This window comes from Chionomys nivalis, chromosome 22, assembly GCF_950005125.1.
Source record: "Chionomys nivalis chromosome 22, mChiNiv1.1, whole genome shotgun sequence".
NCBI lineage: Eukaryota > Metazoa > Chordata > Mammalia > Rodentia > Cricetidae > Chionomys > Chionomys nivalis.
The window spans coordinates 35662101-35681496 of NC_080107.1; the positions used below are offsets into that span (position 1 = coordinate 35662101).

Here is a 19396-nt window from a genome sequence, read left to right on the forward strand (position 1 = left end):
AAACCCAATCAGTTTCACAGCTTATTAATACATCCTTATATGTTAGATTTAGATACTCTTTAAAAATAATTTGTTTGTACTACAAATCTTCTATAAACATAGTTTTAAAATATTCTTTATTAAAGGCCACAAAACACTGTAAACTGTTATGAAGGCAGTATCATTATACAATAATGTGGTCTTCATTTTCTCACAATCTTGAAGTCATGAAAAGTTAGGAATTTTGAAAACAAGATGTTAAAAATTAAAAGTATTCCTGAAAATAAGACACATATCTTGTTCACATTAATGTGACAAATGCGATGGAAACCAGGAACATGATAAAAACTGAAGAAGTTAGTTCAAGGCATATTTCTGACACGCTTTTGAATTCCTACTTAATCAAGACAAGAGCTTTCATTGAAATCTCTAAAGCAAGGAATGTGTTTAGCTTTCTGTCTGATCAATGGAAACAAAGAAATCAAAGTCTCAATAAATTGAAGACACTCTTTCCCAAATATCACTATGTAACTGCATTTTATAAATGGAACTTTCTAGTTCAGGTTTTGTGATCTTAAGTGTCTATGTAGTTGACACAGCCAACAAAAGGTGGAATTACTTTCTTAAAGACACCCTGAGTTTTGATTTATTGCTGGACTCAATAAGAGTCCTTGAGATGAACTGGAAACTTCAGTTTTATATTTACTGAAGTATATGCATTTAAAAATATTTTATTGTTATGTTGATTTACTACCTATGTTACTTTCCATCGAATCTGCTTCCTTTAATTGCTTTCAACTCATCCACCATCTCCTGTCCCAACTGAATTTCTTTTCTTTTTGGATGATTTTCCTATGTAAGAAAACTAAAAATATTTCTGAAGAAAAAGTAGCTAAAATATCACATTTGGGACAGAGAGAGCCAACTGGAGAAATAAACACACTTTTCACCAAGAAAATACATTCATATATGCATGGGCGTATATAAATATATACATGTATTTTATATTAAAATGGTCACATATAAATGTCTGAAGAACGAGATGAAAGTGTTCCCTGGTGGAGATATGCAAGTACTATTTATCTGTCAACAGCCTGGTTTCTCTGTGCTTTTCCTCTTTGTTGTGCCTGCTAAAGGCTTCATGGATTCCCTTGCATGGGTGATTTTTCTTCCCTTCTGAAATCACTGGTAATTGCTAGCTGTAGAAACATGGCTGTCTAGTATGTCATGCTGTCTGTTCTCTGGAGCTCGGTCTGAACAACAACCAACATTTCTTGCTTCATACATTTTAATGGCAGTTATTCCATAAACGTGTCCTGAGTGTATTACATTTCTACATTCTCTTCCCACTCCAGTCTCAGGCATAAGAGAGATTCTTGCAGGAGGATCAGACGAGTTTTCTCGCTGAACACTTTTAGAACAATACTTTCTACAGCAGGCAAAAGTGCTTGAGAAGGTTGTCCTTAAATATTGTGATATGATTTAAGCCAGAAAAGGATTCTATTTATATTTCTAACTTCATGAGTATAGACTTATATATAATGTCTACATATGTGAGTAAAACCTAGACTTTCAAAAATAGACTCTGATAAGATAAATTATTGAACTTCACAAGGTGAAAAATTATAGTGAATTTCTTACCTCATTTTAAATGACTCTTCTCTTCACACTTCATCCTTTAGAAATTTGTAGGTATTATATATAATATATATAATAATACATCTTTATATATTATACATATATATACATATATATATACAGAGAGGAAGAGTTGTACACAGATTTTTACATATGTATATAATATCTATGCATCTACATGTGTGTATATGCACACATGCATATGAATTTCTTGATATAGTTTGATTGTTTATTTCCTTACAATTGCATCCGTGGAAACTAATCACCAAGGTGTTAGATTTCACCTGTGGAACTGTTAGAACTGGGAAGTAGTGGCCATGATTGTATCTTAAATAGAGAGTCTGGGAACCACCTGGTTCCTCTAGAGTATGAACGGTCTCTAGTCTCAGGACACATTCTATTTCACGCCGAATCTGCTGCGTGGTCTTGGACTTCCTACCTCCCTGAACTGGGATAAAAAAAGCTCTTGTTTAGTAGAGTAATTTTTTTTTGTCATAGCAGTTGCAGTAAGCCGAGATCTTTGCCCCAAAGAAGTTTCAAGACAGATGCAAGTAAACCACACACTCTTTTAAATAAGAAACCGTTGAATGACTCAGTTTGTAGTACTCGACATTAGAAAGGAAGATGAAAGGGGTCAAGGAGAAAGACAGCATGCCAGAGAAGTTTCCAGGCAGAATTTGTGACATATGTGTGACTGAGTAATGGAATTCTAAAATATAATTTGAAATTGACAGTATTTCATAAGTCTGTGGAAGTTTTGAAAAGCTGGCTCACTAAAAGATTTGAAATTATGTATTTACTTAAATTTCCCCCTTTATTATTGGGACTGATTTAGCTACATGATTCTATATTGCATCCAAAATGCTTTAGAAAAAAATCACAAATACTTGGTATCTTAATGATTTTTATTTGAGTTTTATTATCTGAGAAAAATCCTGGTATATATTTAAAAGTAGAGTCTACAGATATGTATGTGGTATAGATTGAGAAATAAATGTACTTCTGTCTTCAAACAGTGCCTTGTATCAACTACCTATACTCAGAGGGCAATGCACAAACGTACACACACACACACATACACCACCACCACCCTGATGTCGTGTTGTCTCTTGTGGTTTTAATATCTTTTTCATGAACAAATACTCTATCATGCTTGCTACACTACATTCCCTGAGATCAGTAACACAAATCATGATAAGCCCTTTAATATTTTATCATTAATTGACTTCTTACATGTCCTTGTCCACAATTAATCAATATCAGAAACTTAAAAGAATGAGAGCTAAAAACTAATCTTTGATAGAAAGTAGTATATTTCTTGTAATTTCGTTTTGTTCTCGACATTTGCATACATATCCTGATAGTTTCTGTTGAAGACTCGCCTCCAACTCTCCACAGGCTTCCTTCATCACCTGCCTCCCAATGCCATGACTTCGTTCTCTAACTCTACATAGCTGCTTTTAAGCAGCTTAGTCCAGTGTCCGTATGCATATGGGCATAAACTCATCCACTGGGGCATACAGAACCTAGTGTCTTCAGGAACTGTAGTACACTAGCGAGCAAAGGGATGCATGGGCCTTTTTTAGTGTTTAGGAAGCATAAGGACTGAGAGCAATGATGGACAAAGTTATAAGGTGCTGTTGAAGACACACTTGGGTTTGCTTCAGGTTGATTCTCTAACCCTTTCCACTTTAGAATGTCAATTCCACATGGTAAAAGCGTAAACAAGATTACTGGGGTACAGGAAGAAAAGCTGAGTAGGCTATTTACTGAGGACCAGGCATCATAAATAGCCAAGGAGACATAGAACACAGAAAACTGTCAGACTTTTTCAAAGGGTATGTTTAGGTAAGAAACATGCTATAAAGAAGAGTGGGAATATCATCTCAATGAAAAGGACTCTGTATCACTTAGTGGATGTCCTTGGCTGATGGGTTGGAGCCAAGCGGCTCCAGCAGCTACTGTCAAGTGGCAATGATTTTACGTCAGAGCCGGACATGACTGGATGCAGCAGAAAGGAAAAAAGAAAATATCTGTTGTGATAAAAACCATTAGGGATTTGAGGAAGAGAAGGAGAAAGGCTCAACTGGAAGGAGAGGGGGATCGTCATAAAAAAACACTCTGCCCTTTAGGGAGAGAAATCAATGATGAGTCGAAATAACTAGAGCCCACTCCACCTTGTACAGATAATCTTAGCAGCGATACCCTTTCCGGTCTGGAAAAAGCATTTGAGGCTTAATTCAAAATAACAGCCCATTTAGCTCATAAATTCTTGAAGAATAAACTTAAAATCAAACTTGCCTTTCCTCTTTTCAATGCCAGCAACCCTCAGGGCACTGAAGTTTTGTATAAAGTACTTCTCTGTATAAAGTTTTTAAGATTCAGCCTTTGTGTCACGAGGGAATAGAGGAAGTTATTAAAAGGAGGTGATCTTAGCAAGAATTTTAAATTCAGTTTCTATAAAGTAAACGCAGTTTAGTTTATATGTCTCATGTATCAAAACACTTAAGCAAAATAGGAAAAAAAATCATTATGTAAGTGGCAAATAGTCTATAATGGGGTCACCTCCAAGGAAAATTTATTTTATGATGTCAAGTGTTGGGGCCCTTTCCTACCTAGATAGAATCAACTGAAAATGGACATGTCTGCCTATATTGGCTCACAGCCTGAATTACAGTGAATAAATACCAGTTAAAGCCATTCAACTCCCTAACATACACTTCCATGAAGTGATAATACCAGCAAAAAATGGAAATGCAGTTTAAGTTTCAAAACTTAGCACAATACTGTGTATTGAAGTCAACTGTTTTTTTACTTCCTGAATTGGTTTAACTATATTTTCCCCAGATGTGTATCTCACTTTTTCTAGACATGACAGAATGAGTCTGTCTAACCTGAAGTAAGTCTGACCATCTGTCCACTCACTAAAGAGAACAGTCATTCCTGCTATGTCTTCCAGGACAATGTCACCTTTCTTGACCAAAACAAAACTAAGTTTTAAACCATGCAGCCCGGCATACATTCAAAACTGCTTCACAAGCCCATAAAATGAAGGGATATATATGTTTTTCTCTTAAGGTAGTTTCCTTCGAACCTTATGAAATCTCATTTTGCTGACACTTTTAACAAGCATAAGTGGGTCGTCTCCAAACCCACTGCTTAGTAGACTGTACAAAGGAGGGGAGACGTGAGGGCGGGTGTGAGGTAGCAGTGAAATATGACAGTTGACAGGAAATCTATACAAGCTCATACAGTAACTCCAAAAGCTCAAGAACTGAGCACTCAGGGAGGGTAAACAGATCTGCAAACTTTAATCCTTAAGGATTATAAACCCTTTATAGTTTATAATCCCTTACACTAGTTGGTGTCCTTATTTATGGACAGAAGTTATTCTGAAATGATATGTTAAACTTAGCAGATCATCCAGATCCAAGAAAGCAAGAAAGTGCAAAGATTTAATAAATATATATGTATGTATATATATTATATACATATATGTGTGTGTACACATATATAGACATTCTAGAATAGTCTAAAAATTGTTTGAAAAACTAAATTATATATGTTACTTTCTCAAAAGCTCATCAACTAATAGTTCCATCTCGTGTCATAAAATTAATCAAGTACCTTATTTTTTTTACTTTCCTTATGTTTGTGTGTGTGTGTGTGAAAGAGAGAGGGAGGGAGAGAGAGAAAAAGAGCGGGGGGGGGGAGAGAGGTGATGAGACACCGCATTTCACTGCTGCAGCAAGCAACAAAGCAATAAAGCGATTCATCCTCTTGGAATAGTTTAGAGAAAGTGTGAGCCCTATTTTGAAGTCTCTGATTTTTCTCATTGTCTGAAATCTGTTCTGCTTCCTGTTGTCTTAGTCTATGCTCTGACGCTTGCCTGTCTGTCATATGTGTCTGAAGTCAGTCTGTGTCTAACAAAGGGCTTTCCTTTGTATTTATTGAGCAGTACAGAAAACACGACATGGGTAAAGAATGAGGGATTAAAGTTTCTGAAGAAATCTCTAACAGAGTATTTTCAGGAAAAGCATTATATTGCTGACCCAGAATGGCAGTCAGAACTGCAAATAGAAACCGGAAACCTAGACTCACATATTGCTTTCTTCTACCATTTATGGTGGATAAATCGTTTTAAGGCTGCTTTCAACCTAGTGTTCCTTTTTGGCCCGGTTACTTCTCTTTCTCTTCTCTCTCTCTTTCACTCACACACTTACAATTCTTTTTTTTTTTTTTTTTTACTCCGAGTATCACAAAAGTTTATTTAGCAAAAAAGTTTTGTTTTTGTTTTTTAATGAAAATGTACATGACCCAATTCTACACCCAAGTCAAACAGTCCTTCGGGGAAGTATGTGGACTCCTCTGCTGAACAGTCATTGTTTAGACTCTTTCCAAGGCTTCTAACATGATGATGCTGTTTCCTCGTATGACCACCATGCCGATGTTATTCTGTTGCCCGCTAGTTGCCATCTTCACACACTCATCAATGACAAGATTCATAAAGGGATCAAAGCCCCGAAGTCCTCCTTGTACATGTCTGCCACCATTTAACTTCAATGATAACTTCTTGTCCATAAATTTCTTCAGTTCGGGAGGGTGGGCCTTGCTCATGGCGGCTCTTCAGCGGGCTCTGCCCACACTTACAATTCTTGTTCAGGGGCATGGACAAGTACATAACTTATGACTTATATCTTAAGTCATATATCTTGGGTTCTAAAAGCTAGTTGCATAGAAATCCAAGGTATGCTAATATTGTTTGCATTGTTGTCTTAAAAGAAGACTAGTCTCAAACAACGTAGTAAAGAATGTTGGGACAACAATCTCCAAGTTGCCTGGGAAATTGGTCACGCTATCTGGTAAAAGTCACAGGTGTTACCAGAGAAAACTATTTCCAAAAATGTACTCAGGAGATATCCAATACAAAACTAGAAATTGATATGAAGAACTATCCAACATGGCTGCCTGCAATGTGTGCCTAATATGCACAATATTTTCTTGTTCTGTATGAAACAAGTTGCAAGTTCAATTCTCCACATGGACCTTCTGTTTTATGTTTTGACTTCCATTCCTCTGCTCAAATGACACATGTGTACACTCAAATGCATCTAAACTTCCTGAAAAACAGCTAAACAATTACAAAAGCAACATTTTATTATCTAATAAAAATGGACATTTATTTCCATCCCTAATTAGAAGCTTTCTCCAATCGATGTCTGCTTGCAAAGGATAAAACCATTTTGTCCAGTGGATTCTCAATGAGTGTATTAACAACACTTACAGCGGGCCCCCATGACCAACACAAAGTGAACTCAGTGGTATTTTGGAAGTCTTTTGTGTCAGATTGCTTTGTTTGGATTATTTAAATTTTTCTTGTCTATTGCTTGTACACTATATGTTGTGTTTTTTCTTGTTTTGCTTTTAAGTTGTTGTTGTTGTTGTTGTTGTTTTTAATTTGCCTCTTCTATTTCAAAGAGAGAGAGAAGGAAGACAGGAAGTTATGGAGGTGGGAAGGGTGTGTGAGGACATGGGAGAGGGGTAACAGTTTTCAAAATATATTTCATAAAATTTTAATTTCACTAAAGATTAAAAATATAAAGTTTATATAAACTCTTACTGTGTTAGTTTCTATTCATGACATAAGGAAGGAATAAGAGCTGACCCCTGTATTCTCACATGGGGCAAATAAGGTATACTGGGTGTATCAGCCAGTAGAAGCCCTTTAAACTTCCTTTTCAGAGGAAGAAACTGAAACCTGCAGAAGGAGCCTGTAACAAATGCAGAACATCCCAAGGTGTTCGCCTTGCTGCTTTCAGGAACCAAAACATCCTCCTGAATCTCAGCTTCTTGGGAGCAGTGTGGCATGGTATCTGTGTAATTCTGAGTATGCTATTTAGACTCCCCCCCGCCAAACACTCTCTCAGTGACCTAAGCATTATTTCAAACCAGAACAAAGAGTCTCTGCCTCCAGCTTTCTCTGTGATCTCAGGCCAACTGACTGATGTTTCAAAGATATGGTATCCATTTTGTCTGAAGCTAGGACAGTTTATTATATTATAAACAGTGAATGCAGCACATAGTAAAGTACATTGTTACCACTAATTACAGCCAGGTGTTGAGAAGCAACAAGGAAACAAGGAATAGAGCTGTGATTAAGTAATGAGCATTCTATAATGTACAGCATTATCCTTTATATCGCCGTCTTGGCTTTATCTCTACTATGCTTCTGTAATAAGAAAATTCACATGTGAAATAATCAAATAATGATTTTTAAAAATTCTTTATGTGTGGAAGTGCTTAATTAAGTGCCCTTTGGCAATTTTAGTCTAAGAGACACTTGGGTCATGTTTAGACATCGAGACAGGGATGCACAAACTCAAGAGAAATATATTTTTATTCTTTATTAGGAAAGAAACCAATATTATAAAAAAGAGATAGATTGTTAGGCAGTCAAATTTCAACATAGAGCTTTTTTGTAAGTCACCTTGAGTTCCACATGGTTTTAGCATTGATTTGATTTGATTTTCCATATGTCATAAGTAAGTGATAACACAGCTAGTAAGGAACCTTGATGAGTCAGTTTGTATCATTTTTTAATTCTGATAACCTATAATGTTAGTTAACTTCAGTGCTGTAAATTAAGCCCAATATCAAGAAAATGCCAGACAAATCTTTCTACACCTAACTCTGGTCTTATTGTATATAACTATACACAATAACGGATTTTATTACATTTTCCTAGATGCAAAATATAAGAAATGTATACACATATACATATTTAAAATACATGATATGTATGTATGAATGTGCACGATATTTGCTCCTCCATCTCTTGAAGTTCAGAAGAGGGTGTTAGATCCATTACAACCAAGGTATACATGATAGTGAGCCGCCACATAGGTGTGTGTTGTGGGGGCAGGTCCCCATTGTTGGTTCCAGGCCACTTAGCCCCAAAATAATCACACAGAAACTGTATTAATTAAATCACTGCTTAGTCCATCAGCTCTAGCTTCTTATTGGCTAACTCTTACATATTAATTTAATCCATTTCTATTAATCTGTGTATCGCCACATGGCTGAGGCTTAACTGGCCAAAGTTCCATTTGGCTCTGGCATGCTAAATGACTTCTCTCTTGACTCCACCCTTCTTTCTCCCAGTATTCTGTTTAGTTTTCCCTGCCCAGCTCTGTTCCCCTATAGCTCTGCTATAGGCCCAAAGCAGTTTCTTTATTCATTAAAGGTAATCATAGCATATAGAGGAAAATCCCACATCACATGTGGGAAATAGAACGTGGGTTTGTGGAAGAGCAGCCAGCTCTTAACCACTGGGCCATTTCTTTAGCTATAATTATACTTTGAGTATACTCACCTGCCATTACCCTTGCTTTCTCCTTCCCCTCCCACTGATGAACTTCTTCTTAACTGATCTTCTTTCTACTTTTATTTCCTGACTGTTTTTACCTCCTTGTTCATTTATGAACCAGTGGGTTTAGTTTGTGTTACTTATAGGAACACAAATCAGGATTATTTATAAGAACATAGGCAATGTGCTTGTGATGGTGCCATTGAAGAAACTGTCTTTACACCAGCAGCCATTAGTTTCCTATAGTTTTTCAGGGAGGGGTGGACCCTTTCGGAGGCCTCCTAGAAACGATGGCCTTTAAATCCTCATGTTAAGACGGGACCCCATGAACTCATTCCGTCACCTTGCAGAGTCCAATACTATGCAGATCTTGCTAAGATAATCACAGGTGCTGGAAGTTCTGAAGTGTAGAAAGAGTGTCATGCCTGGAAGATAGCCCCTGCTGTTGATACTTGTATTCTTCTGTCTTTTCCTTCTGTGATATTCCTTGAATATTCATTGGTCTCTACTCTCAGCCTGTGACCACTACAGTTCATCTTGCTGTGACAGTTGATCTTGCTTGTCAACCTGATGAGATTTGTAGTCACCACTGACCCAGATTGTCTGACATGGCTTTGAGAGATTTTCATGCTGAAATTGATTGATGTGGGAAGGCCCATCCTACATGTGGGCTGGGCCTTATCCTGAACTGAAGGAGGAGAGAGAGAATTGAGTGACAGCATTCATCTTTCTCTGCTTCTTGAATATGAACTCAATAGCACCAGCTGCTTCTGACTCCTTCTGTTATGCCCTCCTTGTTCCTCTCAACTATCGATTGTAGGGCATTTCACCTAGAAATATAAGGCAAAGCAAACCCTCCTTTACTTAAGGTGTTTTTTTTTTAATCAGGAATTCTGTCACAGCAATAAAATATTTAATTAATACTGATACTTAAAACAAAAAGGAGTTTCTCAGACCAATGCTGTCATCAGTATACACCAACAAGTATATAGTTTAATATGTGGCAGTGTGGGCTGGAAACAGATATGCCCACCCCCTTACTCTTTGCCCCTTGCCACCTATGACAGACAGGGGAGTTGTGCCTCCACCTTACCAGCTGCATCACTCAAGAAGGTGAGCCCTGCTCCTTACCTGGGCAGCACAGCAGAGGTGATCCTGGGGGCAGGGATCTGGGTTAGCTGGTCCTGAGGGTGTGAGAGTAGGGCTGCTGGCCACACACACCTCTTGTGCCTTTTGGTGTTGAGGGAGCTGACCTTCTTCCCTCTTGTCAGCTGCAGCACTTAAAAAAGTGGACCCCGTACCTCACCTGGGCAGCACAATAGAACCAACCCTATCGACTGGGATGCAGGTGAAAGGGCCTAGAGAAACTGAGCATGGGAGATCTGGCCATGCCTTTTAAACAACATTTGGTGGTGTGAACAGGGGATAGATTAACCTGAGATGATGTGATATGATAGAAAATGAGATCAGCTGGAGAGCTGTCCCTACCCCTCACTAGCTACAGCTGCAGCACTCTGGAGAGTGGCCTTTAGGCCTCTCCTAGGCAGCAACACAGTAGAGCTGGCCCTGACGGTGTAAGTGCAGGAGAGCCAATCCTGAGGGCTTGAAAGCAAGAGAACTGACTCTATCGTTTGCTCGTTGCTGCAAGGGGTGAACTAGCCTAGGCAGTGCTGGAGTATTCACCCTGGGGTGGGAATAGGGGAGAACAAGCAGGCTGAACAACCCTACAACTACCGAGTCCCAGAATCAGGATTATGAGTTGTCCCACCCCAACATCCACCTCATCTATGACCTGCATGTCAAGGGGCCAGTCCTACAGGATCTCCAGGATACAGGACAACAATGGAATATCCAAGAAGAGTCCCAGTGAGGGTCCAGCACTGATAGTGTAGAAGAACCAGAGGGTTCAAATGAGACCAATGACTCTGCAATCAATGCTTGCACATAAAGATGTATGTATAAAAGGATATAGTGCATGACACACTGTGTGATGCTTCAGCTTCCAATAAGAGATTTTTTCCCTTTTAAATTTTATTTTATTTTATCTTTGGGGAGAGGTTGCAAGGGCAGGAAATGGATACGAAGGGGCAGGAAATTAATGGGATCAAGATGCATAATGTGAAAGAAACAAAGAAGGAATTTAAAAAAGTTTAATTAGAAATGGATATCTAGAAGTCAGTCACACCCTGGCCATTTAGCAAAATAACAGCAGGGGCTCCTCCAGTGAGAGAGTCTCCTCAGACCATTAAGTTGAGTGATTATAAGCAGGTTTGCAATATTAAATATGTGTTCCATCCTATAAAATAGGCTTCATATCTGATTTAAAAAAGTGATTGTCACCATCAAAACAGTCATCCCACTGCTGTACCAGTGAACACCTCTGGTCTTGAAGGGTGGGAGTATATATCGCATAGATTGTCTGTAGGTGAGGGAGACTGTTGGCAACAATACCTTCCTTACAGCCTGCAAACTTCCTTCTGAAAGATGAATGCTACACAGTGTGGAAGAAGATTTTCATATTCACACAAACACAGACACACACATTACTGAAACATTGTTTTGTTTCAATAATGTTGAATACTAGGTGTATTGCGTATTTTATTAAGTATTGAGCTACTTACTTACCATTTAGCTCAGTGATAATCATGTTTTAAAATCACATTATTTCTCCTACATTTCCAACAACAAATTGCTCTGGAAGGAAATGGCTGCACCATTTCTGTCTATGCAGCAGTATGTTAAAGGAAATGGAATTTGCATATTATAATTAGCTAAAATGTTTTAAATACTAATTCAGATACTTGTGGGATTATCCTCTTCTAGCAACTATTAATTTATTGTAAATCAGTAGGACAAGTCTTCTAGTCAACCCCTCACTTACATTAGCCCACTAGCCACTTTCTGATTTCTTTACAAACACTGTTTAACATTCCCTTAAGAAAGGCCTACCATTCCCTTAAAAGAAAACTTAAGAGTTCTGTTTATAAATGTAGCATGTTATAATGAAAAGTCATATCTGTATCAAAGAGCATGCTTTCTCAGCTGTATAATGTGACCTCTAGGCATAAATTGTTCATTGCTCTATGTGGTATGTTATTGCCTAGAATAATTTAAATTATTCAGTATTTCTCTACCTACTAAATGCCCAGAAAGAGATTATATGACATAATTTTTCGTAATAGGACAAAAATAAGCAGATATTTTCTTTGTTTTAATGGTCCAAGTTCCTTGCATTATTTCTCAGGAATTATACGTTTTTTATTATTTACTTCCTATATTTAAGCATGTAAAGTTTATTTAAGCTTAAGCATTTGAATTTATTTCCAGTCTATTTGTGCAAGTGCATGAGGTTTCACATATTGTGTGTCTCTCCTGATTAGTTCCCCTCTCTTCCTATTGGAAAACAACCACTGTCACTAGTATATGACCAACACTATACCTATCTTTCTTTAATTTGTATTTGAAATTTGTTGGTTCGTTCTGAGCATACATGTCTGTCAAGTAGGGATATAAATATTATTGTACCTTTAAAATCTTGGATCATGTATTTCTTCTAGAATGTAATAATCTGTGATTTAGTAGTAAATTAAACTGCCTTCTTGCTCTTTTAACTATAAAATATTTCAGATTTATTTCAAGACACAGTGTATGGTGGACAAAAGCTAATTCACATATAAGAGTCAAGACATTTATTTTAGCAATCCCTCCACATTCCGGCAAAACTGGAAAAAGTTTAAATAGTACTGACAAAATGAATTATCTTGGTAAGAACACATTTAATGTTTAAGAATCTATGCTAAGTAATTATACTGGTTTTGAAGGCTTTTGGTCTTTTATCCTGCATAGTCTAGGTATATGTGCAGTGTAAAATGAAAACAAATCTTGGAAATTTGAAAAAAATTGTGACATAGCTGTGTCTATATCTAATGTCTTGGGAAAAAAAGTAAAGACAGACTTAAGAAAAATAAAGGATTGAAATTTTTACCAATTTAAGTAGATTTTCCTATATCCCAATCCTAAGTTACCTTCCTCAGAAACATTTTAATATACCATGTAAACCTATTTTCAAGTTATTTGTAATGGTATAGATATTTCTTTAAAATATCTTTGTGATATATTGATTAGCATGAGATCCTGATAGTATGATTAAATTTGTTTTATATTAAGTTCAGCATTATTAATAGGACAACCTTTCTATTGTTGACAGTGGTGCATGAAAATATACAAACACATTCACATATGTATTCACACACACACACACACACACCACAGGCATGTTCACATATACTTATACAAACACACACTCATATGAATAATTTAGTGCACAATGAAAACATGAACTCATATTATAAACATGCTTTCTAATAGCTGTCAAAATGTAGTATTTAACTTGATATCATTCATCCATAGGCAGAGTGTCTACAAATCTTTCCCTATCCCCACACATGGAGTCCAAATGTCAATATACTTCCACTTTTCAATGCCTATTGTCTGGAAGATGAGTTATTTCACATGAGAAAAGGATTGTCTTCCACACTGACTCTTCTTCAATGAAAGTGAAGCATTCATATCTTTGAGGAATAGTGTAGGAAAAGCATATAAGAATCATAGTCTTGGGGGAGAGAGTATGTGATTAGATGTTTTGCTTTAAGAGAGTCCCCCTCCATTTCAAAAACTTTTACAGACCCTGGTCCCAGACAGACTACAGAGGGAGAACCGAAGCTTGCATGGAATCTACTGTGAGTTGTAGACTACAGCAGAGGTGTGGGCAGAAATGCAGAAAACCCACCATCAATTTCAAACTTTTATCTATTTTTCATAGCGTTAGAAAAGAAAAACTACTTATAGCTGTATTTTTCAAGAATGTTGAAAATGTTGGATCTGGGCTGTTGGATCTGGGCTCTGGGATATTTTCAGGCTGTAGATCTAACACTTGGTACCTGATAAGTGTCACTTTCACTTTCTCCCTCCCGTATTTTTTGTTTGCATAAATTTGACTGTCTAAGGCATCCTATATAAGTGAAATCTACATTTCATCTTGTGACAAGATTATTTCATTTAGTATAATGTCCTCCAAAGCAATCTGTGAAATGAAATTCTGTGCGATGTTAGCGTGACCTGAGCTTGTCATGTCACCTGATGTCTACATTGTCAAACATTCTGTTGTAACTGTGTATGCTGCTGTGAGTGTGTGTGTGTGTGTGTGCTTTTGCATGTGATACCATTCAGCTCCGTGTAACTTGGATTATAAAACTTTTCTTTTCGTCCAAGAACATACACATACCATAAATGTTCAGAGTTACAAATATGGGCAGATTATTTTCATCTGACCTGTCCTATAATCTGTGAATGAAGTAGAAATAGATCGTTCCTTTTCTATAAAGCATAATTGGACCTTTATAAACTTGGACCTCTTCTGACCTCTATAGTCCCTGAGTCTTCTTTAGGAAATACCAGGACTGTCTCACCTCAGTTGTCTTTTATCAAATACCTTGACTCCAATTTCGAGTTTTCTTAACCTGGATACACAAAACATTTCTCTTGTGACTTATCTTGTTTGCTAATCTCAACATAACTTCTTTAATATTTAACTTTAAATCTGTTTAGTTGGTGTGTATTTAATTATATTAATCTGGTTTAAAATTCCCAACATATTATTTAATGTTTACCAAAATAATCAGTAGTTTTTCATTTCACCCTATATCATCCTAACAAACACTGACTTTTCTTTACTTATCTGCAGTTCCTCTCAAGTCTCTTGTCATTCTCCCCCCCCCCACCATCTGAATCATGGCATTTCATTTATTTTGTCTGAAACACAATTGCCGTAACCACTGGGCATTTGCTAGTGACTTGTCTGTTTTTACAGGTGTCTTGTCTGTCACATTTACCAGCCTTTGATCATTTGCTGCATTCACTTAGAGTCAGCTTAGAATTTGTTGTAGATTTCCATTTCATTTTTTTTTAAGTTAAAAAGTAATGCTTTTCTCTCTAAGTTTGTTTGCCACACAGTTTTAAAAGTAGTAATCAGTGGTCTAGGGAAGGAAAACCATTTGTGGTCCCAGTGTGAGGACCTGAGTAGGGAGCCCCGGAGCCAGGTCAAGCTGGGTATGGTGGTATACATCTCTGCTTCCAGTTGTTGTGGGGAATGGGGTGCAGGGTGTAGAAGTGAGATTCTCCAGAAGGTCTCAGGCTACCATGCCTGGGGATGCAAGAGGGTACAACAGAGACACTACCTCTGAAGTCCGAGAAGCTGAAATCAAAGACAATCTTTGAGACTGTCCTTTGACCTCTATTCATATAGCTATCGCATGTTCTCATTGTCTTCACATGCTTGAATATTTACACATATACATGTTCCTACATGTGTCATGTACATATACTGTACACACACAGAGAAGATAATTATTGTAATAGATTGTCAGGATTTGTGGTGTTATTCCTAATAAGAATAGCCAAAGTAATATTTTATGAAGTGTTTTCCCAAAGTCTTACTAATTATTTTTTATTCCTTTGTTGAGCTGTTGAGTTTTACTTAAGTGATTTTTTTGCTTTAATTGCCACATATATCATTATTAGTTTTTAAATTTTGGCATTAAATTAAAGCAAAAGATGAAATCTACAAACGTTGTGTTAATATTAAGATTTCCTAGTCTGTTTACTCATTAGAAATTGGGCATTTTAAATTTCTTTGTGTTATCTGGATACCATCCTTTGTAATACTAACACTCACTCTTTACCAACTTTTTATTCTAGAAAGAACTTAGACTAAAATGTCCATTTCCTTCCTTTTTTGACATAATTTGTTTATTGATTCTTTGGGAATTTCACATCATGTAGCCCAATTCTGCTCATTTCCCAGTTTTCCCATATCTACCCTTCACTTGTACAGTGTCCCCCAAAAGAAAACTAACAGAAACAAAAAAATTAAAACAGCCATCCAATCAAACAAACATAAAAAAGTTGCTTCTCTCCTGCCTTTCCCTTCTTTCCAGCACCTCTTCATTTTTCTTAGTGGCATTGGGAGCCACAGTGTGCCACTCAGTAAACCCTTTTGTCCAATCGGTTCTACTTGTGAATGTTAATTGTGATGAGTCATTGGTATTGTTCAAGGTCACTGGTTTCTTGGTACACCATCATCGCTGGATCCTCTCTGAAACTCCTCACTGATATCCCATGGCCAACCCAAGTCATGCATCATTCCACAGGACCAGTTCCTTAACAGGATCCAGCAGGTTATAGATGGGAAAGAAGTAAAGGTAGGTCAACCTTAGGCCCAGGTATGGGCTGGGGTGGTAGTTGAGCTAGCCAGTATAGGCCACTGTGGCTGAACTTCCTCAGGTAAGGGGCAAAGTCAATTCCCTATGCCCATGCCATCTGGGCAAGTTCCCCATGCCCATGGCAAGGGTGGGGCCATCTCTCCTGCTGTGGTGTCCAGTGAGCGGCAGGGTCAACTTTCCCGTGCTCAGCAAAGGGCTTGACTGGCTCATCATAGCCCTCTGATTTCATCACCCATGGTTGGTAATACCCCTGCCCCTCCACCCATGGTAAACAGGCTACAGACATGAACACAGACACCTGCTGCAGCAGGAACTCTGACCCGGACATGGCCCTTGACAGAGTTTGGTCAGAAAAACACCACAGCTCTGGGTAACAGCACAGGTTGCTCTGAACAGCATGGCCCCAGCAGCAGCAGTGTGACCATTGGATGCCAACATGGTCCCAGGTGGCAGCCCAGATCTCGGGAATTCCAAAGGTCTTTGATGGTAATAGGAGCACATCGGTCCCTCTGTTTTTCTTCAACTTACTCTAAGTCAATTCTTGAAGTATTGATTTACCCTTATTCCAAATATCTGGCTGGTCTTCTAAGGTGTGGCATATATGGTATGTGGAGATAAGACCTTAATTCCTTTACTAAAGCTCGTGTGGATGTACCAGCATCTCTCACCAGCTCTCAAGGGTCTGAGCAAGGAGCTAAAGGATAGCCTGGGTTACAGAGGAAGACTTTGGCAACTTCTTACAGTCCCCTTTAAAGAAAGGTTTACTGCGTTATTTTTCTGAGATGATTCTTGGGGTTTCTGAATGGTTTTGCCAGTGCTTGTAGTTTTGTACTTTTGCTTTGAGAAAAAAAATGAAAAAGGCTGAAAATGATGGTAATTTATATTTTTAACATGCCTCTTGATTTTGAAAAACACAGAATTGAACAATGAATTTAATAGGCATTTTTGTACCATTTCTTTATCTTGAGACATTCTCATGGTAAAATTTTAACTAGAAAATAAAGTGATGAAACGGTAAAGCAGAAATAGCTATAGGATAGTTTTATTTGGCTTTACAGAGCTAAGAATAGCTGTAAAGACAGTTGCCCTACATACACTGTAGGACACAAATGTTTGGAATATAATGAATGACAAAGAAATGGGAAAAACTGCTGAACCCAAGTCTCTGAATGTCATTATAAAGACATGATGTGCCAAGGGGAGGAATTAAAGGCTGCAGGTTCCTTGGAGGTTTGAAGCATTCTAATTATCTGTATCTCAGAACTAAAGGAAACTGTCTTTTAGACCCAAGTTTTGTGAAAAGATTATTGTTAAAGACACATCTGATGTTTGAAGAATGTTATTTTACAATTTGTTACTTGGTGGTTCTATTTGAGAATACATCTCTCTCTTGGCACTATTTCATCTGGTTATTATGCTAAAGCTTAACCCCCACACACCCAGATTTTGACATGAAAATGTCAGATAATCAATATCAGAGGAAAGAGGAACAAGGAAAACATTTATTAAGAAATTAGGTAGGAAAAGCTAGGCAGGGAGCTTACAGGGTAATAGAAAGGATGAGATGTTGCCAAACAGTCCTTTCACGTGTGGCAGTTCATGAACTAGAGATAGGAGATTATCCTAATCGATAGAGATGGCTTCTGTTAGCACCAGCAGTATTAAGGAGATAACTGAGAGGCTTCAGTGGAGAGGAGAAAGTGCAGCTGTTTGAGAGTTCAATTCATGGGGAGTGCTTCCACATGGAAAGGAAAGAGCCTCATTTGCATGCGTTGTCTGCAAGGCTGAGCCTGTGCCTTCCACTGCTCTTAACCGGTGCTGCATAGATTTACGCAACGTGTATGCATTTATTAGCACACGCGGTGCATCATACAGTAAAGGTGTGAGGCAATGAGCAAAATCACAGGAATTTCTAATGAATCTGTCCAGGGCCTGCGATCGAAAGCCAGTCTCTTCACATTTCCCTTTGCAATCACAGCCTCCTCTCTTCTTGATAAGCATCATTGAGATCTGGAAACGATTCTTTCCCTCCTTCTGTGAAACATCCATGACTTCAGTATAAACAACAAATGTCTCACTTTCCCACCGTGGGAGATATTTGACAGTGAAGTTATGTGCAGTGTGCTGGTTATTGTTTAACGTTAGGATGATCACCAATAGAAGGGAGTTTCACTAGCTTAAGTAACGTGTTCACTGCTCTTCAGGTTCTCGTTTCTTTTTTCTTATGTGTGTGCAAAGGTTCTAAGTATAAAGTAGCGTCAGTCTGAGACTGGTGGGAAATAGGAAGGTTGAGGAAACTCAGGCTAGTCCAGACAGATTTGGAACACCATCCACAAAATTCATATTAGTTTCAAAGCACAGGTCTTTCTCAGTCTGTGCCCATTATTTTTCACATCAGTTACAGGTTATGCTTGTTTATGTTTCTCCTAAGCAGATAGATAGTGTTCTGCAAGGAGGATTTAGTTACAACCAGCATGGTATTTTGCCATCCATCACTGACAGTGTGTACTGCAAATCATGTCACTCGGGACAAATGCCCATTTTCCCCTTCAGTACATCCATGTGATACCATTTATTTCTAGTTTTTGAAAAGTACCAATTCCATCATAGGATTCTTCTCTGGCTCCCATCTATGCTTCAGAATGATCCTGTTAAAACTTGGACATATACAGTTATTGATGATGTGCCAATAGAGGGTGGGAACAATGACAAAATTCTGGACACTAGAGCTCAAAACCAAAATAATTGATGAAGATTCAAATGTGTCCTACTCCTGAACTAGAAAACCCAAAGGGAAAAAAATGGAGCCTCTGGAAATAGCCCATTTTATTTTTTCTCCAATAATAAAAATATACTGTAGTAACAGTAGTGGCTTGTTTAGTTGGGAGAGGAGACTTTTTTCAGCACAACTTCAAACTCTAATTAGCTGCCCCCAAAGCCAGTTGACTTAACCTAAGATAGATATCTTATACATGATGGTTAAGACAATCTGTATTATGTATATAGACAGGAAAACACACATATAGTGAAAAAACAGAGAATTTACATTAATGAATGACAGTATTGTTTTGTGGAAACAGAAACATGGACAGAGGCAAAGGTAGATTACAAAAAAGAACACTCACATGCACAC

General features: G+C 37.7%; 2 protein-coding genes across 8 annotated transcripts in view; one reads left to right on the forward strand and one right to left on the reverse strand.

Moving 5' to 3' along the window:
- Positions 1-19396, forward strand: part of Lrp1b (LDL receptor related protein 1B) — a 1777797-nt gene that overhangs the window by 511199 nt on the left and 1247202 nt on the right. Inside the window, exon 2 of one of the 7 annotated variants that reach the window (XM_057755651.1) lies at positions 16097-16242. The exons of the other annotated variants lie outside the window; for them this stretch is intronic. The gene's annotated coding sequence lies outside the window, so the exon portion shown is untranslated. The remainder of the gene's footprint in view (positions 1-16096; positions 16243-19396) is intronic. 7 annotated transcript variants of the gene reach the window in all.
- Positions 5871-6251, reverse strand: LOC130864844 (small nuclear ribonucleoprotein G-like). The gene has a single exon (XM_057755654.1). The coding sequence runs from the start codon at positions 6232-6234 to the stop codon at positions 6004-6006; it is 231 nt and encodes a 76-aa protein (XP_057611637.1). The 5' UTR covers positions 6235-6251; the 3' UTR covers positions 5871-6003.